We start from the raw sequence: 27,951 nt of genomic DNA, 5'->3' as shown, positions 1-27,951 counted from the left end.
GAAATATCGTGAGTAATTAGTACATACCCAACTTGGGTACAATTACCTCTGTATTATTAGATGTCAGCTTTGTCTGAAGAATCCTAAGCTACTGGTTTGGGCCTATTAAATTTATAAACTATATAGAGACTACATTTTCAGAACTGTTTGAGCAGTAATACATAAATGAATATTGCACCAGTAGAGACTTTCACAGCAGAAAACTTACACAAAATAGAAAAGCCTTTGTAGAAAGGATAGTGGTTTTTATTGCAGACTTAGAAAATACTGAATTATGAAAAATACAAAATCAACTGTTGTAATTATCTGTTTATTTTACAATCTGTATGCCATCATACCCATATGGCTTTAAGATAGTCTATTCAAAGTATTTTAAAACATGCTTTAACAAAGTATTTTACAATTTCAAAAACGAATATTTCTTTACTGGAAGAGAAAAAAATAAAACCAAACTCCAAAAAACATTTTCCTGAGAATTCTGTATCATAAAATTGTCATTCATTTGTAACATTTGCAAGTTGATGATATAGGCTTATAGAAGTCAACATGCAACTTGTAGGTCTATGGTATTAAATAAATATTTTAAAAATTAATTAGATGCAGCTGGTCAGGCAAAAACCTACCCTCAGACTTCATCAAGTTCATGTCAGGTTTAAAAACATGATGTTAACTTTTATCACAGGTCAATGACTGCCATGATTCCTGCCCTGGAATCCCTCCACCATCAGCTACATGGAACTCAGGCTGTGGCTGATGCCCAGACTCCAGCAGTGGAGCACAACTCACACTTGGCCATCACTGACCTTGTGTTCCAACACCTGCAGCCAAGTGTGTCAGGGCTCTGGGCCACTGGACAAGCCATTCCCTACAAAGATGCTCCACCTTGTTATAATAAGGACTTAACCCAAGGAATTCTATTTCCAACTATGTGCACCACTAGGACAATGTTTCAATGCCATTGTCCACGTCATTTCAGAATATCACCAGCTTTAAAAGTGATAGTAGTTATGAACAGTAGAGGTTTGGGCTTTGAATTTTGTTTTTTATTATTTCTTTTTGGCTTGCTTTTTAAACAAAATGGAGACATAAGAGCAAAATGCTTCCCAGGGTGGCAGCATGGGAGGGAGACAGGATTAAATTAACCAGGAATCTACAGAAACTGAAGAAAAAGCCCAGAGAGCTTCATGAAGTAATACATATACAGGATCATCATATCTCAATTATGTAATTTAAAAGAATTTCAATCCAATTATCATGATGTCTGCCATGTAGTATTTATTTCTGAATTTCAATTACTGCAAGCATTGTGATTTATACAAGCTATGCGCCATCAGCACATTTTTTCCCTTAAAAAAGTAATGATACATGATGAAAATCCAAGGATTCACTAGAGATTTGAATCAACTTTCAGTCCCATAGGTGAGGTAGTGTAGTCATTTGTGTTGCGTGCTGGTTATGAGAAGTCCTGTTGAAATCTGTTAATTTTTAGATTTTTGTTTTAAATAAGTGGCTTACTGTATTTATTAATGCTATGTTACCTATGGATGCTGGGGAGAGGAAAAAAAGAGCCTTGCCAAGAACAAGTTTTGCCTTGCTGCAAGGTAAAACTGAAAAGCAGTATTTACAAGGGCTGTTGCTTAGTTGCTGCCTACTGTACATGCACACAAAGACACAAAAAGCTAATACACATTCTGAGGTAGGAAATGAAGAATTCCACTGGCTTGTACAAGATTCTTCATGTTTTGTAAACCAGCAAACCCAAAGTTTTCTGTGGTGAGGTTCAATACTTAGTTCTGGTGTGAGAAAAGCATCTAAATAACAAAACATCATTGGTATACAATATGCACCCACTGCTATGTAAAAATCTAGAAAATGGGGATTATTTTCAGTAGCTGAATTTTTCCTTCACAAAGTAATAAAGGAAGTAACTCCAGCTAATTTCTTCAATAAACTTTTTATATATCTATGCTAATAGCACAAGCCATTGAAAATATACTACAGGTTTAGCCATAAAGTATCCTGAAGATTGATTCTGAAATTGAACTTTACTGGTCCCAGTGATCAGAGAACAAATATTTGTAACTTACTTTAGGCAGCTAGGCACTGAAAGAAAAAATGTGGCGCCTGAATACCTAAAAAAAAAAAAAGTCTGTCCTTAGACTTTCACAATACTTTGATTCCAACTTGCCACAAACAAGCAGCAAGCTTGAAGGTGCTAGGACAGGAAGTCACAATACAACTGTGAGTTTTAATAAGCCTGTGGGATTCAGATGCCAGAGGATCCAATGCACACTCATCCAAGAACTGCACCAGTTTCAGATGTCTGCCTTCCACAGTGCGTTGTTATTCCTCCCACTAAATTTAGAGAAGAGAGCACTATGTGGCAGCACCTCTGCTGCTCCAGTTCTTTTAATTCTGTACTACATTGACAAGACAAAACCACTTACGCAATAAAAGCCTACTACCAATCAATTCTACTACTACTAGTAGTAGCCTACTACTTTAATTCAGTAAAGTCTTCCCTGGGATGGGGAGGGGAGCAGCAGGAAGCAAGGAGCTATACCAGAGGGCACTTTTCAAAATCTCCTCATCCTGTCATGTAACAGCCCGTGTACAAAATGAACATTTACAGAGCTATATATGCTTCTTAAGGTTTGTCTACCAGGAAAAAAGAAGCCTTAGAAGAATTCCAGGTATAGAAGTCATTGTGCATTAACAGCTGTCACGAGGCTTTCCTTAAAATGCAGAGTGACATTAAGTACTGTGGCATAAATCAGAGTAGGCTGCTCTATACATGAACAAAACTTCCTCACAAATAAGCACCTGTGCATGAATTTGTACTTTCCAACAGCTTTCCTGAACCCTCCTTGGCATCACCACACAGACAAAGCTCCAAGGCTGACACATACAAATTATGTTCTGGAACTACACAGAGCAAACCCAAAGCTTGCCAAGTAATAATGGTGACCACGTAATTGTCAATATAGTTTCAAAAGACTAAACTTTTGTCGTCTCTCTCACTTAGTAAGTTACTTTCCAATAATGCTCAATCCCACTTCTCGTTGCAATGCCGAGGGGCTGGCAATGGGAAGGAGAGATTCACTCATCTGTAGTGCATTTGTCAGTCATTTGCTGGCAGAAGTCTGTGATGCCACTGCTCTGTCCACAGGGCTCCCCCAGCGACGTTTGCTCCAATGCTCTGGCAGGAACTGGATGCAGCTCTTGCACTTGATCGTACGCGGCCTCACACACGCTTTTGACACACTGGTAACAGGAGCTCTGCTCAGCTGTAGGTGTGACACCTGAAACACCATTTGCTGGTTCTACAGATGCTGGTACCACGAGCTCACTATCAGATGGAGCTGTTTGTTCTCTTTTTGGGAACAAAAATGAGAGTGGGCAATCTGAAGAAGAATATTTTGCAAGTATTTGTATTTGCTCTTGACTCAAGGCTGCTTCCTTACACACCTGCTGGCAAAGTCCAGTCAGATTTTGTTTTGTCTCACCCAGAGTTGATAAAATGTGGTTTCTTTCCTTCAGCAAATTCTCCTTCTCATTTTGCTGCAAAAGGAAAAACAGTATTTTAAATATGTCTACATTTTAACATAAAAACTGTGTTTTAAGCTCCTACCAAAGCTAAAACAAGACTTTAAATACTCTGGTCTGCTGAAACAGAAGTTGCTTTCTTTCTTAATGCCAAATTACAACACAATCAAACACATATCAGAAGGCCAATCCTAACCTCTCTGGAAGCATCATCAGGTAAGGTATTGGATCTGCTTTTTCAGATACGCAGCTTTTTCCAAACTCATGCTGGCAGACAAAGGAGTAATTTGTAGTTATTGAACAAATGAAACATGGCTGCACTTACTGTAAATATTCTTGAAACACTAGTTCTACAGGATAACACAAACCACTACCACTGAGCCAACAAAGCATTAAGCAGTCTTCATAGAGATCTGTATTTTAGAATTGAAATGCTGAAAATCAAATATCACATTTTAATTACTGATACTCTTCTACTTAGTGAAAATAACTTACATTCTTAAGAAGTGCCAAATCCACTACAGGACAAACAATGTAGTTAAGTATAGTTCTTAAATTAGATAGAAAATTTCAGAAAGGTAAAGGAAAGAAGATGTGGTGAACAACTAACAACTTAGAGATAATGTAGCAGGATTGTCCAAGCACATGGCAACAAACAGGATGGCACCTCAATAATAAATATCAGAAAAAAGTAGCCTGTATTAAATCAAGCTTTTACTTGGCTTCAATGTTGTGAATTTTTGTGAGGCTTCTGATGGAACTGGCTAAAGATGAAAAGACACTGATAACTGAGAAGTCTAATCACAGAAACAAGCAACTTTTTGAATAAAGAAAAATGAGGAAATGGCAAAGGATAGGGAACAACCAAGACCATCATGAAGAAGTTGAACGAAAAGAACAAAGAACCCGAATCCAAACATGTCGCAACACACACATTTTAAATTCTCTAATTAATTAATTAAAAGAATATAGAGTTTTAAAGGCTTTAAATACTTTTCAAGTTTTAATCATAGGGATCATGTGTTACAGCTACCGTTATGTCAACTTGCTCTTAGAAAGTTTTATTATTTTCACTCCTCCTCACATCCCCTTTTGCAGAGAAACCTCATAATGCAACCTCTACAACTTCTTTTTGAAAGAACTGATTTAAGTTAGGCAGCATTTGGCAAGAGGAACAGTTGTTGCCAGTTCTTTTTGTCTAAAATTAGAAGAAAGAGGACTTGGCGAATAAATTTCTATTTGTCAGCATACTGGGAACAGCTGTTAATCATAAAATATGCCACACTGGAAAGGAGCCATCAGGGTCACTGAGTCCAACTCCTGAGCCTGCACAGGACACCTCAAGGGTCACACCCTGTGCCTCAGAACTTTGTCCAAACGCTTCTTGAGCTCTGTCAGGCTTGGTGCTGTGACCACTGCCCTGGGGAGCCTGCTCCAGTGTCCAACCACCCTACAGGGGGAAGAGGCTTTTCCTAATGTCCAACCTAAACCTTCCATGACCCAGCTTTACGCTGTTCCCTCGAGTCCCGTCACTAGTCACAAGCAGATTGGCACCTGCCCCTCTGGAGGATGCTGAAGACATCATTGAGGTCTCCTTTTCTCCAGACTGAATGCCCACTGTCATCTCTCATAAGATTTCCTCCCTCCAGACCCTTCCCCATCCTCACGACCCCTCTTTGGATGCTCTCCCATGGCTTAAGGCCATTTTTTAAACCATGGTGCCCAAAACTGCCCCCAGCACTGGAGGTGAGGCTGCCCCAGCACAGAGCAGAGCAGGACAATGCCCCCTCTTGCCTGGCTGGCACTGCTGTGCCTGATGCCCCCAGGACACGGATGTCCCTCCTGGCTGCCAGGGCACTGCTGACTCCTGTTCAGCTGGCCATGGACCAGGAACCCCAGGTCCCTTTCTACAGCTGCTCTCCAGCCTCCCATTCCCCAGTGCACACACAGAGCCAGGGCTGCCCCGTCCCAGAGCAGAATCTGGCACTTGTCCTCGTTAAACTCCACACTGCTGGTGACTGCCCAAGTGTCCAATTGGTCCAGGTCTCTCTGCAGGGCCTCTCTGCCCTTGAGGGAGTTGACAGCTCCTCCCAGTTTAGTGCCAATGGCAAACCTAGGGTGTTCCATTGAGTCCCGAGTCCAGGCTGTCAATGCAGATGGTGAGGAGCACAGGGCTCAGGATGCAGCCCTGCAGAGCCCACTGGGGACCAGTGCCAACCTGATGTCACCCCAGTCACTGTCACCACTTGCTCCTGACCATGACCCAGCTGCTCTCCCCCACATGATGTGTTTATCCAGCTGTGGGCTGGACATTTTGTTCAGAAGGATCCTGGGAGAGCCTGCCAAAAGCTTTGGTGAAGTCCAAGAGGATTACACCTACTGGCTTTCCTAGATCAGCTGGGTGGGTTACCTTGCCATACGAGGAAATCAGTTTTGACAAGCAGAACTTTCCCCTCATGGAGCCGTGCTGGCTGTGACTGATCCCTGCATTCTTCTCCAGGTGTTTTTCAATACTGATCAGAATAATCTTTCCATTCTGTTAGGCAGATCACCTAATACCTTTTGGGTATGTAGAGGCACTCAGCTGTGTATAATTGACTGATGAAATTATCTGGATTGCTATTTAAAACAACATTCAGAAATAGCTATTCCAGCATAAATTCCTCACCTCCCTTCTGAAGCTGTTGACAGGTTAATACATTTAAACATTATTATTTTATCAGCATAATACTAATACTGTAAAAAAAAGTCAGTCAGTTTTGAGGTCATAATAAACTAAGAGCTCTTTTGAATCTCCTGGTAAAGAATGTACTTAGTTCACTCACCTCACCCTGCTATAATATATATTAACAAGATCTCAATTACATTTTTCTTGGAGCACTGACATATCCCCAGCTACAGAATCTTCAGCAAAGTAGTGCTTCTTGATACCAGTTGTGCTCTACTCTGCTCCCCCTCACAAGTCCCCTCATTTTAAAAGTTTCCAAGTGAAAAATCCAAGGATGGGTCAGGTTGGAAGTGACCACAGTGGGTCATGTGGTCTGACCTCCCTGCTCAGGCAGGGTCATCCCATTGTCCAGGAGAAAGTACAAGGAATGTGAATATACACAGGATCTGTGAAAGAGCTGGTTCTATCATCTCCTAAGTAGCCCTTGCATGTTCTCAAATACAGAACATTAAGGAACACCCAGATTCACCTGAAAGGTCAATAAGCAAAGGCTACATGGGAAGGTAAAAAAATGACTTTATCAGTACAGAAGATCAAAAGACATGATCAAAGGTAACTCTCCCAGATAACATATTCAGCACTGAACAATATTTTTCTTCAATCTAAGTAGAACTTAACGTAAGATTTCCAATTTTACAGAATCACTTGGGAGGGGAGGTACCTCAGCATTCTGTAGTCTGACCTGCTGCTCAAAACAAAGTCAGAGATCAGGTAAGATCAGACTGCTCAGGGCTTTGCTCAGTCATGCCATAAAACCCCCAAAGACAGTGCATGCACAGCCTTTCAGGGTGAACTGCTCCGCTGCCTGCCGTCCCCACTGGAAGAAAAAAACTTTCCTTACATTCAGATAAAATCCCCCTTGCAATTTAAGACCACATCTCTTGTTCTCTTGCTGACAAGTACTCCCCCAGGAAGCTGAAGATCTTCCACTACCAAAGGCTGTATAACCTCAAGGACTGCCCCACAGATATGGGCAGGGAGCCATCAGGTCTCCCCACCCCTTTTCCAGGTAGAAGCCCCATTTCTTTGGCCTCTCACCACAGAAGTACTTCAGGCCTAGCCATGCCAACAGCCTTCACCCAACCTTCCTTCTGTCTAGCAATGTGCTCCTGGGACTGGGGGGGGTGAAAACCCAGCAAACAAATCAGTGTCACATGTGCCAAGTTAGGTAACAACCACGGCCCTCCAACAATGGGCTGCACTCCTGCTAACACAGCTCAGGACACTGATGGCCTTTCTTTTAGTCTGGACATGTTGCTGATCCTTGCTCAGCCTGCTGTCTGCCCAGGCCCCAAGGTGCTTGTCAGCAAAGCTACTTGCCAGCTGCTAGTCTCCAGCCAGCCAGGGGTCATTCTGTTCCAAATATAGGACTTTTCCAAGAAACACACCACAAGGATCTTCCGAGAGAGAAAAAAAATGAAGCAACACCAAATAGAAACTATTACAAGACAACATGCTGCACATACTGAAAACCGGGATGAGGAATTCCAGGAAAAAGTATTTCCTAACTGGTTGTACAGAGTATTATCTATCTGTCAAGAGCTGTCAAACTACAGCTACACCATTCTATTCCCTCTCAAAGCCACATTACAGATGATACCATGAGATGATCAAAGTCTAAAAGGTCTGAGACATGACTGAGCCAGAGAAGAGGAACAAGGCAGGAGCCATCATGCATGAAGCAACCAGGATGTACCACACATAGCCCCTCCACGACATCTCTTTTCTTCCATCCACCTGGAAATCATGCCTAGACTGATCTTGATGTTTCTGTATTTGTGTACAGCTTATACAAATTTGATGATCTGTGGCTATCAGGCATGGTCAACAGCTCCAAACAGAGTCTTTTCAATAATTTCTGAAGAAACTTATCAGCACAGTTGAAAAAAACATATGCAACTGGAACACGTTTGTGCCTACGGGATGATTCATACAACTCAGACCTCACCTCACAGTTCTCAAGACTCAACACTTCTTATCTAGGCCTTGCACAGTGTTACCTGTCAAAGAGCAGACATTCAATCTGTTCCAGCACAGGTCCATGAAAGAAGGATATTATAATTATTAGTTTCAAACAGCCACATGCCTAATCTTGCACACCAACCTTTAATCGCCTGCCCAAGTATTGCAAAATATTGACAGAGTTACATAACAGAAATGACAACATGATGACAAAACCAGGCAAAAAGTTCTGAAATGCCAGAAATGCAACTTCTCTCTTCAGTAAGGATATTATTAGTAAAATCACCTGATTACCCTCCCTCACAGTGCACCTTCTTCACTGAGCACAACCTGCTCTGTCAGCCTATCAGAGCTCTATGGCACTGCAAGCCCTGCTTCAAAGCTGATCTCCTCACTGCAGAAGTAGGAGTAGATTAAGTGAAAGATGATGATCACAAGCAAATAAGTTTCCAGTCCGTGGCACTTGGCTCTAACTTTCCTTTCCTTTTCACTTTGAAGTCAAAAAAGATGCAACATGACTGCTGTATTCCAGCTGATGCAAATACCAAATTCAGGAACACCAAGCCTAAAATGCTCCATGAATGAGAGTACAGTAGTCCTAAACAACTGAACTATATTGTGCACATGGCTATGACCAACTATGAAACTGAGATGAGAGTCAAAGACTTGTTTTTCTGAAAAGCCACTCAATTAACTTCTTGCCTTTGCTATTTTTACATAATCTTAACCTCAGATTACCTACATTTCTCTTAAATTACATATTTATCTTTTTATTGCCTTCTTAAAGAGGAGAAAATATATTAACAGATGGCTGCTGAGAAATCTGGATGCATCAATTCCTCAGCTACAATCTTGATGCAACTGCTAAAAAGGCAAGCAACTTCCCAAGTTCTTCTGTATCTTCTGCCTTGCTGCAAGGTTCTCATTTTCAACACTCAAGACTCAGGAAACAGTTTGCCAGCCCATGTTGATGTGTTCCAAGAACAGCACTTACACAACTAACAATTGCGTAACTGCAAACTTGATCATGAGCAATACCATGAGCTGAAGAACAAAATCTTGAAGCAAGAAAGGGGAAGAGGCAAAAAGCAGTGTAGGATAACAATCTGGGAATCATTCTGTACAATTAAATTCAAAGCTTATGGGTCTCAGAAACATCATTCACCAAAAATTATGCTGTGATGCATGTTTTATTTGAATGGAAACAAGTCCACAGAATGAAAGATGTGTGTACTTTAGAGCAAGGCTCAGAAAAATCTAGAACTGCTATCAAGGAGTTATACAAGACTTGAGTGGAAAAAGTAGTAAATCACCCCACTCTCAAGCTACTGCCAGATAGCCAGTCAAGATGTTTAGAGAAAGACATGACAACAGCAATGAATATTTATACATACCAGTTTTTCAATTTCAGATTCAAGATTTTGTATACAGTCAAGTTTTCTCTTGCGACATCGCTGCGCTGCAATTCTGTTTTTACTTCGTCTTCGGATATCATGAATACAGTCCAATTGTTCAGGAGTTAATTTATGCATTTTCAGAAATGACTGGAAGTCATTTCTGGAAAGTGAGATAATCCTTTGTGCATTAAACGGCAGTTTTACCTAGAATGTGAGATACAGTTGTAAATCCAAGGTGGAACTGATATACACAAACACCAACAACTCAAGTTTCCATCTTAAGCATTCTTTACCACACAACTCATCTTTATTCCTACATCTCAGAGACAAGAGCAAACTAACAACCATCAGATGATGGGATAAAATCCAGGGGATTCAACTACAGGAGTTCAAGCACAGGTGCAACAGAGCTTAGATCCTTACAAGCATATTCAGGATAGGCTGAAAGCTGCTTGTGTGTGCATCAAATATGCAGGTGATACGCTCTAAGAACATGAGTTACAGTTTGGTAAGATACACAACAGGTGTCAAGACTCACTAACACAGTCTAAAGTTCTCCCAAAGCTGCTATTAAGACCGTATCCTGCATACATTTTTATACCTATGCTTTTTTTTTCTGCAGGAAAAGTTCATCTGAAACAGGCATTTCCTTAAAATACAGAAGTTAAAATATTCATTTCAAGTTAAAATATTCTTTTATTTCTTAGTGTTGGAGAAGACAGAGGACCAGGCTCTTGCTGCTGTTGTATACCTGAGCTACCAAAGCATTTGAGATCACAAAGTGTTGACTAATACTGAAAACATATTTACCTTTACAAAATAATCACCATGGTTTTGAGTATCCACCTAAAGACATTTTATTTCAATCCTTACATTTGAGTATAGGAAGTAGCAGAATATGTCACCTTACTGTGGTCAAAGATCTGAATTTAGTTTAAAAAGAACACAGAGAAATCCTTCCTCTGATTGGCTACTACTGGTGACAAATAGGCAAAAAATAATAAGAAATCCCAGAGTACTGTTCTCAGCAATGATACCACTTTCTCTGTCACATAAAGCTGAGGAATGTATTTAACCAATTCTGGCCTTTTGTTTAGCATTCCAGATTTTTTGTATTGATGGCAGGTTCCACTTATGTTCAGCCTCAGTAAGGCCCTGCATCTTGAAAGACAAAAACCCTAGTGCTTTGAGAACAACTGAATTTTTGTAACATTGAATGATACATCATGCAGAGTTACACTGCAATTCTATGATTCTAAGAACTGAGATGGAAATTGTTCCAGGTATATCACTTAGTACTAGAGAAGGTGTATTATTAATGAGTCTTAAATATACAGCTGTTGAAGCCAGCTTAAAAGATTAATTTTCACTTCACATTAAATCTGAAGTTTAATTTCTCTCCCACCTTCACCCCACAGCTCAGAATAAACCCAAGAAACTGGTAAGTTTCTATTAAACAAAGGTTCCAAGACGTTTAGAGTTTTCTTAAACTCTAAACTGAAGCACATAAAAGAAAAAAAATCTAAGAATGAACCTTCATGCCTTGATTTAAGGCTCACAACCTTTTCTGACAGTTGTTCCAGAAAAAAATCTTAAAATATCTAATATGTAAGCATCTAACACTTCAGTATCTGACCAAAAATACTTTCATACAGTCTCCCTGAATTAACAGTGACCTTCCATATAAACCTCTGAAGGGTTAAAGTTTCAGTCCCAGACTTTTTAAAACAAGCAGCCACAGAAAAAACTCCAAAACAACAAAACACAGAAAACTCATATTTCTGAATATGGCCTTAAAAGACAGGGAAGCAAAGGATACATCAGGTTATTCTTACCTCACATTCTTGTTCTCTTGCTGAACAGGATTCACTGTCTCCCTCAGTGTCAGTCTCCGAATCCTCTCCCAAACTTATCACATAGTTATAGGGACACTGTTCTTGTTGCTGTCCCTGAACATAATCTCCACTGTTTATTTCAGAGGTGCTGGAACATCCTTCAGTGCTAAGGTTGCTTATAAAGGGGCAATTGACTGAATTCAGTGTTGTAAAAGTTCGCTGAGAGCAAGGTTCAGGGCTTTCACTGATCCTGATCCCCAGCCACGGACACTCTGATTTTTTCCCCGAGTAGGTGGGCTCCAAATACTCTTTAGAAACTGCAGGTGGTAAATGCATTTGACAGGCATCTGTGCTGTGAACATCACTCCAGAACCCCTGTGCTAGCTGTTCTGCTATCTCTCTCTCCACACTGCTTCGATCTCCAGCTGAGGTGATGCTAGTGGCTTCCCTAATGCACAAATCCACCTTTGAAGATGGGTTACCTTGACTTTCAGTTTTGTCATTTCCAGCTCCAGTACTTGACACAGTTTTTTCAGCTAAGACTGTGTTGTTTTGCATACTACTGAAATTCAAGTTACCATATTGCTCACAACTATGTAAAATAGACACAGAATTGAGTCCATGAGGTGCAGCAGAGTTTTGGGGGAAAGCAGCAAGATCCATTTTCTCCACAGGACATGACACATTCCGAGTTACAGAATCTCTCCTTGACTCTTCTTTTTTGTGAATGCCTTCTTCCCCTTCTTCCATTTCTACCTGAGTCTCTTCACAGTTTGAGATCAGCTGCATAGGCACACACTCCTGAGCTTTTTGTATGCCATCGTTATCAGGTATTTCCTTCTCAAGAGAAGTTGCAAATGGTGGTACCTGAACATCTTTAATACTGGAGCTGGACTCTGAAGTATTAACTTTGTCATTTCCAAAAGCTTTCTGGAATTTTCTATACTTTGGGCATTGGGAAGATAAGCTGGAAGCATTACCCCTTTCTAAATGTACAGGATCACAGTTTTGATTGGCATTAATTTGGAGAACAGGCGATGATTTAGCATTTTCTTCATCTTTACAGGGCTTTGTGTCAGGAATTTGACTATATTCCTTTTCTAGAAGTGCTTCTACTTCATCATTTATTTCTAGGTCTCCATCATCCACATTGCCAGTTTTAGGGTTTGCTTTCTGACAACGCTGTGTGCAACACTTTTTCCTAGGACATTCCTGCTGATCCAATTTAAAGTCCAAAAATCTGAATTTGAGAAATTGAAAGCAGGACTCTTCAATGTTGCGTACACCCAAAAATTCTGCACATTTGCAAACTTCAGACACATTGTCTTTATTTAAAACAAGTTTTGCTGTATATGCAAACTGAAGCAAAGGACTAAATCCTTTAAGTGTTACCTATTACAAAAAACAAATGAAAAAAAATTATTATGGTCAATTTGGCTTGAAGCAGAGAATACACTAATTTACCTGTTTTGCCAGCAGGACAGAGCACAGGACAAAAGCAGCAGACTTGTTCTATCCTGAAAACTTGGTCAAACTCATTCTGAAACAATTCTTCTGATACAATTGTATCATGCATATTTTGTGACAGTTTTCTTTACTGTGATCTTTCTCTTAATAAAACGTTCTGGCAACGCAGTACTAAAAGCAGAAAACACTGTTGTATACTGAAAATCAGTAACTAGATTCCAACCTCACAAAGATATATTTCAAAGCAAGTTGTATACTCATTACTTTACAGTATGCTGCTGGTATTTAACTGTAGTTTTCGATGAGCAATTACTGTTAATCACTTAGTCTCATGCACTGTTCATGCAAAAAGTTTGAAGAAATGGAGTTTGACCACATATAATTATTTACTACTACAGCCACCTACTCCTTTCTTCCTCCCATAGATTTAAAGAAAGGCACTCAAAAATGGTACACCAAACAGAATTTTCAGTTTAAAGCCCCTTTAGAACAAGTGATTTTAATTGAACATTTATGTCTTCACAGCAGTTGCCTCTCAAGGAACCCAGAGATAAACAAAAACTGTATCATTAGAAACTGTGCAAGATCTTCCACACATAAAAAATGTCTAAGGAATCAAGTAGAAAGCCACAAACAGATTACCAACTACATGACACTTCCTTTAGCCTCTTCTCTGCAAATGAAGAATAAAGCAGTATGTCCACTATTAATACTAAACTCAAGTCCACACTCTGCTCTCTGCCTTTACTGAAATGACCAGTATTTTATGTTAAATAAAGCACTATATCAATGCATTAACTACACTGAACCCTTCTGCCAGCAAAATAATGAATTAATCACACAATTCAATTTAAGAATCAGTTGAGGGTTTGTTTACTTTGGTTTTTTTTAGTAGTTGTTTGGTATGTTCTTTTTAAAGAACACAACACAAGAAGTTGATGAGATCTGCACAGAGCTCAGTCCTTTAAAGCTGTCTGTAAACACTTACAACCTTCCTAAAGAATTCTTAAAATAGCATTTGAAATATGCTCTGGAGATTATACCACCACATTAATTCATCCTTTAAAATGCAGGGAAGTAGAATGTAAAAGACAGTTTATCCATAAGCTGTCAACATGTCTTCAGTCTTAGTGTAGTTAACAAAACATTAAAGTAGCTTTACAAATAAGTAGCATTCATAAATGAAACTGAAATAAAAAAAATACAATGGTATTTTAAAACTAACTTCTTTCTATTTAAGGGAGAAACACTGCAAAAACTGCAATGATCAAGAGGGGAAAAACACTCTACTCCTTTCACTTTCTCTTACAAGTTTTAGCTAGCTATGGTCAAACAAGAAAAAATCGTAGAAAGACTCTTCGTGTGACTGACCTAGAAAAGCAATTCTTGCAATAGTCATTTATCTCTCATTTTTATTTGGGATGAAAGTCAAAGAATAAAAACACTGGCAAAAAACCAACAGACCTCTGACCAAGATGACAGCATTTAGTCTTTACAATATAGTATATATGAAGTACTTGAATTAAAAAAATATTTTGGTAGCCCAGATTGTGGGCTGGTGTCTTTCAGCTCTTAAAGCCCCTACTCTAAATCGTCAGTTAAACCCCAGCTACCATAAAAGAGAACTGAAGAAAGCAGATCAGAAGCACTGGCAGGTAAATGCAGAAGGGAGTGACACTCACCTCTTCCGGCAAGGTGATGATAAGATCAGCATCCACCTGGCCCACAATTCTTGAAAGGAAGTAACTGCTGCAAGCTGCAAGCACAGCTCTGTGGGCCCGAAATCGCTGATCCTCCACTAAAATGGTAACATCACAAAGGATATCTTGCTTGCGCTGATCATCGAGGCTGAGGAGTACGTTGGTACTGTGCACTGAGGATTCATAGGCAAACACCACACTGTTGTTCTCACTTAGAGACATTCTGTATCACAGGTGGCAGTGTGAGGCTCAGTGGAAAGCATGCTTCTGTGCTTCACACCTGGGGAGCAAAGAAACAAGGGGTACCCCTGAAAGTCATGTCCAACAGGAGGAACCTATCGGTACTGAAACACGAGCATGTTAAACTGTCCTGGTCTAATTCTTCTTCAAATCAGTACTTCAAATAAATACATGCTTGTGACCATTTAAAGTACCCAAACCTTGATATGCACACCTTAACACAGCTTTTATAATCTCACAGACCAAAAAATGGACCACCGCAATAAAGAACTGTTCTTTCTTAGCCAAGTGATTCAGAGGTATAAATTTACTGTAACACCTAGAAATTATTTAAGCTTTCATTCTTAGTAATTGGTATATTCTAACTCCAACACTATGAAAATGTAAAGAGAAATAAAACAAATGCATTAAACTAAAATTCACCAAAATACTATGTGAACTATTTCATTTTACTGATTCACCTAATGCAGTCTAAAATATATGTGGTCTGTCTTCTTTCAGAAGTATTTTGTGTGCTAAACCAATCAGGCATGGATAAAATACCCTGATTTTCTAGTAGGCTGGTGTTTTAAAATTTGAATTCTCTAACTGCCTTAACACAAATTTTTCCCCCCCTTTTCCTCCATGACTACTTGATTTGTCATACTTGTTACAAGCTTGCTTTCCCAATGGATCATTATGATTCAGAGATCAACTGGCAATAGAACACTGTCTCTCTTCTGACAAAGTTCTCAAATAACAGTATTCATTGGATAATAATCAACAGTTAAAATTATACAATATTTAAAACCTTGAAATGCATAACTCATATATAATGGTTCTGAAGATTCTTAAATTTGCAGAGAAATAGAAGGGCTAGGGAGAAGGCAGTTCTGCTAGAGAGTGAAAAGTTTTAAAGTATTTCCAAATCTGATCTCTACACTGTATTTCACTTTCAACTGAGCCTTTCTTCCAATTAAAAGGAAGAAAAAAGATTATTAAGCAGTGTCCTTGTTCGATCAAGAAACCACTTAAAGAAAATATGGTATTACTAGGGCACGTTAGACCTTAACAAACCAAGCATTGAGATTACACTTGACCCCAGAGTTCCTGTAACTGAGCACAGCTGTGGAGACTCCAGCTGACACGGGACTACCTCATGCCCCATTGCTCAACAGAGGCTGTTCCCGTCTGCCAGCTCCCAACAATAATGAAACTGTAGCCAGTGCAAATCCTCAGGTTTCAGGTGTGGGGAAACTTTCACAACATGGGGAGTGCACAGGGCATGGACATATTTAAACACACTGTGGAAAAAGCAACCACGCTGCCAGCCGTGCTCCTGGTTACTCACTGCTCAAGCTATTTTCATGGAACACAGGCATTGTGAGTGAACTTTTGAACAGAAAGAGGGAAGAAAAAGATCCCCATTTCCAGGGGCAGAAACAGCACAGTACTAGTCCGGACCCCAGGGAAGTGCAGAGCACATCAGCATTACCTGCCCTTCCCACTGTACACTTTACTTCACCAACAAAATGTACAAATGTATAGTGAAAACAGAAGTTTTGAGGGGAAAATCCCTAAAGTTCCACAAAGCTGAGTTTTTCCCGGTAAGAAGCAGTAGAGAAAAGTGCTGTATGCCATGCACTGTTAATCCTAAAGGGCTTATTTTTGGAAGGAAACAGTTTAAATGTTTTCATATACCTAATAACAAGACTACAGATTAATTAACTTAGGAAATATTTAATTTCCAGTCAATTTACATGGGAACACAATTGTTCCTCATGGAACTGCTATTCATGAAATTCTATTTTTGTAAGAGCTTATGAAAAGTAACCAGTGCAATATAAATTATATATTCCTAACTGGACTGCTCTATAGCCTAACTTATAATCATATCTTACAGCACACAAAGTTTAATGAAGTATAACTTGTGTATTTGTTACAAGGTGAAAAAAACCAAAACCCCAAAAAGGAACAGAAGACAAACCAGAAAAATTGAAGACTAAATCCACAGTGGTGGGGAGCACAGGGAAGTATTATAGACAGGGACATATTCTGGGTGAACACTTAGGCAAAACTCATGAGGGAGACTATAGTTAAAGACAAGCCTTAAAGTGTTCTTTTTTTTCTATCTTCTTAGAAGAAAGAGCCCTCAGACAGACAAGTCATATCATATATGCTGCTTTTGGGTTTTTCCTGATAAAATAATCAATTCCAATATCCAGTTCAGTTCACTACACTTCTCTAGCACAGAAGGCTAAAAGGAACAGGAGTTTATTTCTATTTGTATAGATACAGACAAATTAATGCAAAGAAGAGTTAACCATCCTTCTCAGTTATCTCTGGGAGACACACACCATCTTTTCAAAACAGCTTTTGGACTACTTGGAGCAGAGGGAAAGCTTCCAATGTTTCATCTGCCAGGAAAAAAAAAAAAAAAGAAGCTTTCCACACTGAAACACTACCTTCTGTTTCTTGAGAAGTGAATGAAATACTTAGTTTGAGCATAACTCCATTTAACACTTTCATAGAATCTTGTACTTCCTAATTGTGAGGACTTCATCAGCCAAGTTATGCCCCCTCTATATTTAAACAGGATGACAAGTTTGAGGTATCCAAAATAAAGCATGCAGCATTTAATAAGCATTTCAAACATTAGGAGAACCCTTAAAAACCCCACAAAACAAAAATACCACTCCTACACTACCCTCAAACACTAAATTTGCTCAGTCTTTGTAAAATTTAGGTATTCAAATACAATAAAAAGAAATCCAAAGGTAAAGCATCAGAAAACTGAAAATGCTGGTGAAAACAAAAGCATGAAATGGGAAAGAGAAAATGCAACCACTGTTAAAAGATATTACACTTAAGAACTAACAGAGGTCAAACTTGTGAATGTCTGAATTCTGTTTTCCAGTTGTGTAGCAAGGGCAGGATACCACATTTATGGTACTATCTGTCATGACAGCCAACCAGATTTTCCACAGCAGCATGAGTACAAAATACCTTCTCTATAACTAGATTTGTTCTATACATCCACAACAAGAATGCTTCCTGTCATAGCAAAGAGAAAAAGTACATCTGTTCTGTGAATGGTTAAATTTCTCTTCTACTATAACTGTTCTTCTAGACCACTCAGAATTCTTAAAATTAGTTTTATGATTGGGTGAACAAAGAGGGGAAAAGGTATGAAGCAGAGAAAACAATTCAATTAAACTTACAAGTTTGTGCTGCAACTATCATGAGGATAGACCTTCTAGGCTCTTCTGTCCATGTTATGTAATTTAATTTTCTACAAATATTACTTATCAGGCTCTTTTTACCACTTTTGGAAATAATATTGATATTGGCAACCAGGTATTTAAAAGGAAAACCAATACTACAAACAATAACAAATAGATATTTGTAACAGACATTGCCATAAGAAATATGGAGAGTCCAAAAAAGATCTTCCAAAACTTAAAATAGTTCTCATAACACAGGTTGGAAGGATTAAAGAAGTAACACCATGAAAGCTCACTTTCTACAAACCCTCAGTTTGTGGAAAAAAACTAGTAGTGTGAGCATTCCTCAAATTCCTCTCACCTGAAACTCTGCACACCTAATAATCTCATACTCTTGAGATTGAAAATTAGAAAAGCTTGTGAATATAAGCATGCACATATGCTATATAAAACCTACAGGAGCACTTGAAGCACAACCAATCAAGTTCTGCTTTGAGAACACAACCAAGTCTGCTACTACAAAGTTTTCATTCTTTATCAGTGATCTTGAGATAAATAATATTTTGCATAAGGACAAAAATATTTCCTCCTAAGCACCAGCTATAAAACTTTATCTGCTTTATCAAAGAGAAGTAACTCAATTTTTTTCTCCCTACTAGTAAACAATTATGAAAATTATGCCCAACAGTTACCCCCAAATTACCATATCTTCAGTAAATTTAGACATCTCTCCATCCAAATGACTCTATATATTTTTTTCCCCAAAGAATATACAAATACTTATCTTAATGGAAATCAGTAGTGCAACCACATTTAAAGAAGGAATACATGTTTGTTTAAGTACACAGTATAGAGACCACAGCAAGATGCTTATCAGGACTCCTTGTAAAATACACATCTCATCCAAGGCTCATTTTTCTCATGCATTAAAGTCATTCATTACATTATTGCAGGAAGGTAATAGTGAGGTACAGTGAGTGTAAGGTACTTTAAAATTAGGCTGCAGGGTTGCTCATCTGATTGCTTACACCTGATAATTACTGCTCTTTACTAGCTGACTGGAGAATAAAGGTAGATGTAAAATCCTTTACTTCCTTCCACCACAGTCTCTGCTTTAGAGTGATGCAGATTCTCAGGTAAACTGTGAAGTCTCCCCATTGATAGTTAAAAAAAAAAAAAAAGAAAGAAAAGCATTCCAAAGATGAGAATCGTGATGGTTGAAACCAGGTAAAGCTAAAGCTATAAGGAACTGTTGTTGCTAAGTTAGAGAAGAAAATAGTAGTAAAACAGGTAACCTTGTTGAGGAATGTATCCACTGCATGTAGAGTACAAGAGTAGGAAGACAGTAGCAGAGTAGAACCCAAAATAGCGTGATGTATTCCTCATCCACACAAAAATCTCACACAAGGCAGACAAACTTTCATCCAAGCTCAGCACCACCACCACATGTAAGAGGACACTCAACATCCTGTGGACAAATAAGTGTCCTGGAAGAGTTGAAGGAAGCTAAAAGGCATCAAATTGTCATTGAAGGTGACAAAAGCACACACATTTGTATATATCTTTACAAAAATGCTTTTTGAACATTCTGAATGTTTCAAGTGCCATTAAAAATACTAAAGCAGAGCACAGAAACCCATGAAAATCAATGACAGTCACAACTTTACTACTTTGAAGACTTAGACTTTCAGGAAAAACAGCTATTTACATTATACAATCTTCACTCTTTGTGCTAAATCCAAGGACCTGGAAATTAAATTATAGTATCTAATGGTCACCAAGATGCACTGGGAACACCGAATCTAGAGGCAGCATCCATCTCCACATATCAAAGTTTGTCTTCCAAATTCTTTTTTTCTCTCCAAACTATGGGTTTTTCAAATTCAGGAAAAAACAGATTGAAGAGCAGAGTAAACTGGAGAAGGTTTTGATACAGAAATCATTTGACACTCTCTCTTCTCCTGGACAGCTGAGGAGCCATCACTCCAGTGAGCCTTGCAGAGCAGCTACTCCTATCCAGCAGGATCTCACTGTGCCTCTGTGACCAGGAATTTCCTTATCACCAGCTGAACATTGAAGAAGAGAGGACTCATCCAAAGACACCCGATGCAACCCAATCTAGGATCCAAACCTAACAATTGTCTCAAATACTCACTGCCAAATAAAACACAGGAAACTAAATTGTTACCATCAACTGTAACATACCTGAGAGCAACTGGGGCAATAAACTAGCAAAAATGGACCTGTGGTCCTTCTGTTTAAGCTCCACTAAGCCATAGTTCTAGCAAGAGCCAAGCAAAAACACTTGAGCTACAAGAGCTACATCCTATGAGCTCAGTGTTCTTTTAAAGAGCAAAAGCCTCTTATTTTCCATCGGTGAATAAATCCAATTCAGATATTCCTATAAAGAAGAGCTAGCCTTTTATTCCTAGACTCAGATATAAATTATGCATCCCTACCATCCCAATCAACTCAGTCTACATGTGTCTGGCTTTTTTCTGATCTGCACCTACCACATAATTTCCATACATGATCCAGCTTAAGGTTACCCAAATTACTAAAAACGTAAACAAAACCCTGTTCCTCAGTCCTTCCTTAGTGAACAAGCATCCAGCAATACCACACTGGGTATCAATCCTCTCCAGCAACCGCAGTAAGTGTCACTTGTACCCTGGTGAAGTTCTGAAATAAGAGAGCAGAGAGCAAAGCTCCCCTTGGGAGCTGCAGAACCAGGCAGGACACACCTTGGCTGTCACTGCGTTCTAAGCTGCTTGAACTTGGACACACAGATGTAAATTCAGTTGTGCTCACAAAAACAATAAAACTAGCAAGATTAATTTATCACCTAGCAGACAATATGGGTCTGTTCAGTTAGCACCATGCTTCTAAAATATCTGTATCCTTGGAACACTACAAATTCCTCACTTGGTAAAAATATAATTGTAGACCCTCAAAAATATAGCCTGGAGAAAACAAAACACTTGGTGCTGCTCCTGCTATGCTGATCTATTGAGTAAGTTCTAGCAGGTCAGTCATTCCATCAGTTTGCTTACAGTTGACATTTACATTTACTTTAGCCTATAAAAAGTTCTGTCATCCACACATGTGAAGTCCAAAGCAACAACTATAATTTACTACTACTAAGACAAGACAGTTTAGATAAGACACAGCTCATTCAAAACACATTGCAAAGGCTTCTTTTCTACAGTTTCTCTCTCTGTCCTTGCCCCCAGCTATCTCTCCTTTTAAGGAAATAGTTATATTACAGATGAATGCCTACAGTGGTTAATAGCTGCTGATTCACATTATGCTGACAAAGAATGAACAAGCATTTTAGTGTGCATGCTCACTGCTTCATCTTCAAAAAGACTGCAAAAGAAAAAAGTGATAAAAAATGAAAAAGCAAGCTTTGCTGCCCAAGAACAATGCTTTCTCCTTTAGGAAGAAAGTATATTTAATCTTCAGCTATTAGCAGAGTCATAATTCTAAACTGTCTTCTTAATTAGTCCAACACATGGAAAGTATTATTCACAGCTTAATTACTTATATGAGATTTAAAAACATTACTAGTCCGTATTTTTGTAGAATAATTTTAAAAACTGCATTTGGACTCCTGTCAAGTCACAAGTGAGTATTAAAAAGAATCACGGAAGTCTGACAAGTCTTAAGTCTGGGCTAAGAGTCTTAATTTGTTTTCCAGGTTTTAAGACTGAATACACAGTTTTTTTCTCAGTATTTGCAAGCTATATGAGAAATTGGGACATGGGAAGGAGAGCAAGGGGGATCCTGAGAGTGCTAGCAGTCACAAGCCTCCAGAAGCCACGATTTTAAAAGGAAAAAAGAGATTGATACTGTGTAACCATAGACATTTTCCAAAGAACAGACGTTTGAAAAGCTTCCCCCAAAGGATGACACAAAGTCTGTGTCAAAGCCAAATAAACCTCAAACTACTCTGCAGTTTCCCATTATTTTAGATGACGCTAATTGTTTAATTTTTGGATCAGGGATAAAAATCATGTTGTGGGATTTGGTTTGTTTCACTGCTAAAAAATGAAATAGGTCTGAAGGGATTTCAGAGACTCCTCTGAAAAATTCCATCACTTACAGCCCTTCAGTTGTGCTGGTGTTCACAGAGAATTGCTCTGAAAAGATAACAATGCACAGACTTTCTACAGAACTTTAAAAAAAAACGCAAAGCCTCTATCAACAACAAAAATAACCACAAACACAACACCCCAAAAATGCAAGTAAAAAGTGGTTTCATTTTTTTCTTAAATAAGTACTAGGTTAGATAATAAAACATTCACTTAGGATAAGTAAAGCATGCACAACTAAAATCTGTCAACTCCTTTCTTTGCTTAAAGGACAAACACCTTTGTATTTAGAGCCACATATTCTACTCACTGCCACATTTAAACAAACCACATTAATAACTTCATCTCAATGACTATCACAGTCCATTTACAAGTAGATATGTCAAAATTAACTAATTAACTATTTAATGTACTTAGAAGGACACAAGCAACAAGCTGAAAACTGTGAAACAGCTGTATTTCCAAGTCAAAGAAAATTCTTGCTGGAAATTATATTCAGAATCTCATTTCTGGCATTATCTGTTTAACTTTGATTTGTTTCCACAACTGTTCTTCACAGTATGCGAAACTGAAAGAAATCTGCAAATGTTTTAGACATAAATCAGAATGAACTTCAGAAACGTTTCTATGAAAACAGAACAGCACAGGTTTATCAGAACTAACAATATATAAAAACAAAACTTTAAAAAAAATAAATATATGCACTAGACCAGGCTTCAGATAGTAGCACTAGTAAAGGTCTCCAACAAATCACATGAAACTGCCTCAGTCTTCCCATCCTGAAACTGCAGACTATTTTCTATCTGACATATGATGTCAAAAGACACGATCTTTCTAACTGACCTGTAAATAACCATTTTTGGGATGCTACCACATGAAATACTGATCTCCAACTCTGGGAGAACATTAGAAGGACATGGATCTTCTGGGATAAGTCTAGAGAAGAACAAAAAGATGCTCTGAAGGCTGGAGCCCCTCTGCTCTGGAGACAGGCTGGGAGAGCTGGGGGTGCTCATCCTGGAGAAGAGAAGGCTCTGGGAAGACCTCAGAGCCCCTGTCGGTGCCTAAAGAGGCTCCAGGACAGCTGGAGAGGGACTCTGGACAAGAGTCTGGACTGGTAGAACAAGGAGGAGTGGCTTCAAATTGAAAGAAAGCAGGCTTTAGCTATTAGAAAAATTCTGCCCTGTGAGGGCAGTGAGGCCCTGGCACAGGCTGCCCAGAGAAGCTGTGGCTGCCCCATCCCTGAAGTGTTCAAAGCCAGGCTGGATGGGGCTTGGATTAACCTGATCTAGTGGAAGGTGTCCCTGCTCATGGCAGTGGGTTGGAAATGGATCATCTTTTAAGGTCCCTTCCAATGCAAACCACTCCAGGATTCTGTGATTTGATGACCTTAAAAGTAGCATGAACAGGGCGAGCAAGTGCCATATATTTACTTATCACAGTATTTGTCAATGGGCCAAGACTGGAACCCAGACACCTACAAACATTATGCTGACAGTTCAAATAAAGTCATTCACAAAGTTTCTCAACACAATTTTTAAAATTAATTGAATATTCTTTAAGACACAGACTCTCATTTAAAGACATTTAGTTACTGACACCCTAGGCTACACCTCTGCCACTCTCCAACGTATGTTTAATGATTAAACTCAATTTATTTGTATTTCACCAATGCTTCTAAAGTCAATTTACCCTTCACAGCACACTTTCCCCTTTTTAAAGCTTCAGTAGCTGATCGGTCAGTTGAGCCTTACTCTGACCTTCTAACTCACTTTGATACCAAATACTACATTTCCCCTTCATACTTAACAAGAACAAAACTTTCTTCCACCCTTAAGAGCGCCTTAACCAAAAACCACTGCATACTGCTGGAAACAGAGTGCCTTGTGATGCAGCCTTTGATTTGTTACAGCAAAGCAAGCCCTTCCATCACTTTTAGTCCCCTCTCCAGACTGCTTATCTCTAACTCAGAGGTGGGGGCAGGGAAACCTGCAGGTGGATCCTCACACATCATCCCACTGTGGTCACGCCAGGCTGAATCTACACAACTTAATGATTGGCTCAGCAGTTAATTTTGGCTCACTCAATGTTTTGTTCCTACCCACACTTGCATCAACCAACACGCTACCTCTGGTTTAACTAAGGACTACACATAAACAGGACTCACGTTATGAATACCACAGTGTTTTCTCCTGCTCCCCAAAACCTCCCCCATGAAACTTTCAGTGGTCAAATTCTACAGGACAATTAAAATGCCAGCATTCAGGCACAAATGTGAACCCTCTGACTGACCTACCACCTTTCTCTGCCCCCATACCAGCATGCCCAGTGCAGGGACAAAGACAGGACCATGGTTAAAAGAAAACCCCTGAAGTGTCTACAGAAACACGCTGATTATCAAACCTGGGAGGTGGGGATGACAGTGACAAGGAGACCTGTTGAAGTATGTTTTCCTGAACCACAGAGCAGAGTTATTTGGGACTTACAGAACTCATGTGCAAAGACCTCTCTATTGTACACCTAACAAGGGTGCCCACCTGATCCAAAGGATCAGGTAAAGGGTATGGGTCTTAATACGAGACCATTTCTATCACAAGAAATTTATTAATGTTCAAAATATGCTTTGTGTAATAATATTAGAACCCATTAAAAGCAATTAAACATTTAACACATTAAGATCTTCTACATTTTTACACATAAACTCAAAGATACAGCTGATGGAAGCTAAAGCTGTGCTTCAGCATTTCAGTTAAAATCGGAAGTGTGCTAGTGAAGCAAACTTCCAAACACCCTATTTATTATGCTTTTGCTCACATCACAAGATGAACCCAGACAACAAGTGTAGGCTCTTTTTTTGAAGTAAATTGGAAAACATGCTCTAGAAGTTGTCAAGAATTTCAAACACTAAGGGATTTAATTTTTTTTTAAATTTACTAAGCCAGGTCAAAGGGTACCCTTCTGAAAAACACAGTGTGTTTTCAGTGACAACTGTTTCTCTCTGCAAATCTGCCTGTTTTGGGCCTCACTGCTTGCTAAGTTACATACAGCCTTATTCACTTGAGTTAGGGCATGCAAGAGTAACTATGCTATTTAAGTAATCTTTAAAGTTAAACTCATATTACAAATCTTATTTTGTGATCTACCTTAGATGGTTTAATTCAGACTCACCATGTTGACAGGAATAGAGTCCTTTCTTTTCTTGCTGTATGGTGTAATACTTGAGATGAAATAAGTCACTGTATGCTAGAGCATTCTGAGTGCTGCATCACCTTAATTTACAGGGCTCCTGGATTGCAATTACTCCATTACTGCAGCCAGATGTTTTTCACAGAGAAACTGCCTTCCTCAAGCGCCTCGAATTAACGTGTCTGTCAAAATTTACTCCACATACAGTTACCTTTACTGCTAGAACACTTTCTCCCTCCTTTTTTAGTTCAGTAAGGATTTGGAAGACCGAGTTGTGGATGATTTTGGGATTACTGTCAGGCTAAAGGGGGTAACTGTTCTTTCGCGATTACCACATTTCCCAAAGCGTGCCGAGGATCTCGGCGCACCGAACAGGACGGGCAGCACTTGGATTTCGTTGTTTACAGTCTAAAACAGACCTTCCCCGGCTCCCCGCAAAGGCACACGAACACCGGCGGCACCCTCAGCCGGCCGAGCGGGGCTGAGCCGGCCCTTCCGCGGGCAGCGCGGCGCGGGACTCCCGCCGGTGCCACGGGGCACAAGGGCACCCCGGGGACCGGGGCACGGAGCGCTCTCGGGGAAGGGGGCAACACCCTCCGCCGAGGGAAAGCCGCCGCCGCTGCCCGGCGCTGACGAAGCGCCACCGCCCCGGCGCCCCCGCGGGCGGGACCCCCGACCCCGCACGGGCCGGGCGGCGCCGGGGAAAGGCCGCGCCACCGGCACCGCCGCGACCCCCGCCGCACCGCGCCCTCCGCCCGAAGGGTGCCGCCTCGGCACCCCCGCCAACGGCCCTTCACCGCGCACGCTCCCGCCGGCGCGGTGCGGCTTTACCTCGGTGCCCGCCGCCGCCGCCGCCTCGCCCCGTTCCGTTCCGTTCCGTTCCGTTCCGTTCCGTCCCGTCCCGTCCCGTTCCGTTCCGTCCCGTCCCGCCTGGCCCCGCGCGCGCCGCCCGGGCCCGGCCGCTCCCGGCTCCGGCTGCGGCCCGACTGCGGCGCGCGCCGTCAGGTGACTGCCCGCAGCGCCGCCCGCCCCGTCCGCCGCCCCCCCCGCGCGCGCACGCCCCGCGCACGCCCCGCGCGCCCATTGGACGCGGCGCCCGCCGCCGACGCGCAGCCGCCCACGCGGGACTGCGCGTGCGCGGCTCCGCCGGAGCGCAGGGCGGCCGCAGGCACGGCACGGCACGGCAGGGCACAGCCCTCACTGCCCTGCCCTCACTGCCCTGCCCTGCCTCCTGCCCTGCCTCCTGCCCTGCCTCCTGCCCTGCCCTCACTGCCCAGACCTGCCTCCTGCTCTCCCTGCCTGCCCTGCCTCCTGCCCTGCCCTCACTGCCCTGCCTGTCCTGCCCTGCCTCCTGCTCTCCCTGCCCTGCCCTCCCGGCCCGGCCCTCCCCTCCCTGCCTCCTGCCCTGCCTTGTCTCCCTCTTTGCCCTGCCTTCTTCCCTCCTTTCCCTGCCCTCCTTCCCTGCCTCCTTTCCTTCCCTGCCTCCTGCCCTCCTTCCCTCCTTTCCCTGCCTCCTGCCCTCTCCCTGTTCCCTCCCTCCCAAATTCCACGTACCTGTTCATCCAAGGGCACCAGGGAAGGCAGCCTCCTGCAGAAGCTGCAGAATAAAACGTTAATGACAGCAAAGGATGCACTGCCAAGAGTGCTAATGGGAATTGCGTTGTTAAAATATTGCAACCCAGTTTGACAATTTAGTGTGCCTTTGAATGTTTTTTTTTAATGTCTCGTAGGGTGACACACTGTTTTACACTGTGTTTAAGTGTTGCATAACTTTCTTCAGCTGTTTTTACAGTAGGGTTTCAGTTTTGGTAGAGGCTAATACAGATTTTCCTTCAATGTCTGTTTGTTGATGGCCTTTCACCTTGTTAAGAAGGCAGAATGTAATTATTTGTGTTCATTAGTTGGTCAACGTATTCACCAGTACAAAGAGTTGCATTACAAAATAACCTAAGCAATTTGTTGGAATTTAAATTTAAGAGCAGCTATTAGGTAATGATATCCACAAAGTAGCATTTGTCTTGAGATTTGGGTACTAACAATACTTAAGGTACTCTGAATCAAAGTTTCTAGGCCTGCTTTTTATGTTTTCTATGACTTGTTGTCATGCTCTTATATCTGTTGGGAATTCCTATTCCCCTGGTATTCCCACATAAAGAGGGGAAAAAGGGGAATAAACTGTTTAGATGGTAAAAACTGAGTTGCAGAAGTATGAGATGTTTACAGTGCTTAAGCTTAAAATTTAAAATACCTACTGGTAGACTGAAAGTTGGGGGTTTTCGGGTTTTTTTTGGTCTTCCACAAAGATTTTTGTGGGGAAGACGGGGAAACAGAAGAGGGAAAAAATGAATAAAAACAAAAGGAGCTCTTTGGTTGAAAGATTGACTACAAAATCGTGGACCGCACCCACCGAGAAGGGATGTTCATCTCCTGTTCTGGATCTTGGGGATGATGCAATTCTTACTTCCCACACAATAGGGAGTGAAGTTACAGTGTAATGGCTTGGTTCTCACTCACAGTCAGACCCAAGAACTGCAGAAGTACTTCATGCATTGAAGTTAGACATAACTAGAAGAAAATACAAAAAATACAAAAA

General features: G+C 40.7%; 1 protein-coding gene across 2 annotated transcripts; it reads right to left on the bottom strand.

Annotated features, from left to right (window-relative positions):
- Positions 1 to 294: 294 nt before the first annotated feature.
- BACH1 (BTB domain and CNC homolog 1) lies at positions 295 to 26,361 on the bottom strand. Of its 2 annotated transcripts, XM_064410780.1 has the most exons (6): positions 26,284 to 26,361; positions 26,190 to 26,243; positions 14,618 to 14,915; positions 11,469 to 12,860; positions 9,631 to 9,837; positions 295 to 3,561 (listed from the first exon to the last, which is right to left on the bottom strand). In XM_064410780.1, exons 3-6 carry the CDS (start codon positions 14,855 to 14,857, stop codon positions 3,100 to 3,102), a joined length of 2,301 nt encoding a protein of 766 aa, XP_064266850.1. In that variant the 5' UTR covers positions 14,858 to 14,915; positions 26,190 to 26,243; positions 26,284 to 26,361; the 3' UTR covers positions 295 to 3,099. The 2 variants fall into 2 exon arrangements, with proteins under 2 accessions (XP_064266850.1, XP_064266851.1); XM_064410781.1 differs by lacking the exons at positions 26,190 to 26,243; positions 26,284 to 26,361 and adding an exon at positions 25,341 to 25,800.
- Positions 26,362 to 27,951: the final 1,590 nt, after the last annotated feature.

The sequence above is a fragment of the Passer domesticus genome, chromosome 2 (genome assembly GCF_036417665.1).
Source record: "Passer domesticus isolate bPasDom1 chromosome 2, bPasDom1.hap1, whole genome shotgun sequence".
Lineage (NCBI taxonomy): Eukaryota > Metazoa > Chordata > Aves > Passeriformes > Passeridae > Passer > Passer domesticus.
This window is presented reverse-complemented; position numbering and strand designations above follow the sequence as displayed.

Excerpts from the sequence above, each read along its gene's own strand:
- BACH1 (XM_064410780.1), bottom strand. The coding sequence starts at position 14,857 with ATGTCTCTAAGTGAGAACAACAGTGTGGTGTTTGCCTATGAATCCTCA. Across the intron at positions 12,861-14,617 it reads TCATCACCTTGCCGGAAGAG|GTAACACTTAAAGGATTTAG; the intron begins GTGAGTGTCACT and ends TTTTTGTAATAG. Across the intron at positions 9,838-11,468 it reads CAAGAGAACAAGAATGTGAG|GTAAAACTGCCGTTTAATGC; the intron begins GTAAGAATAACC and ends CTCACATTCTAG.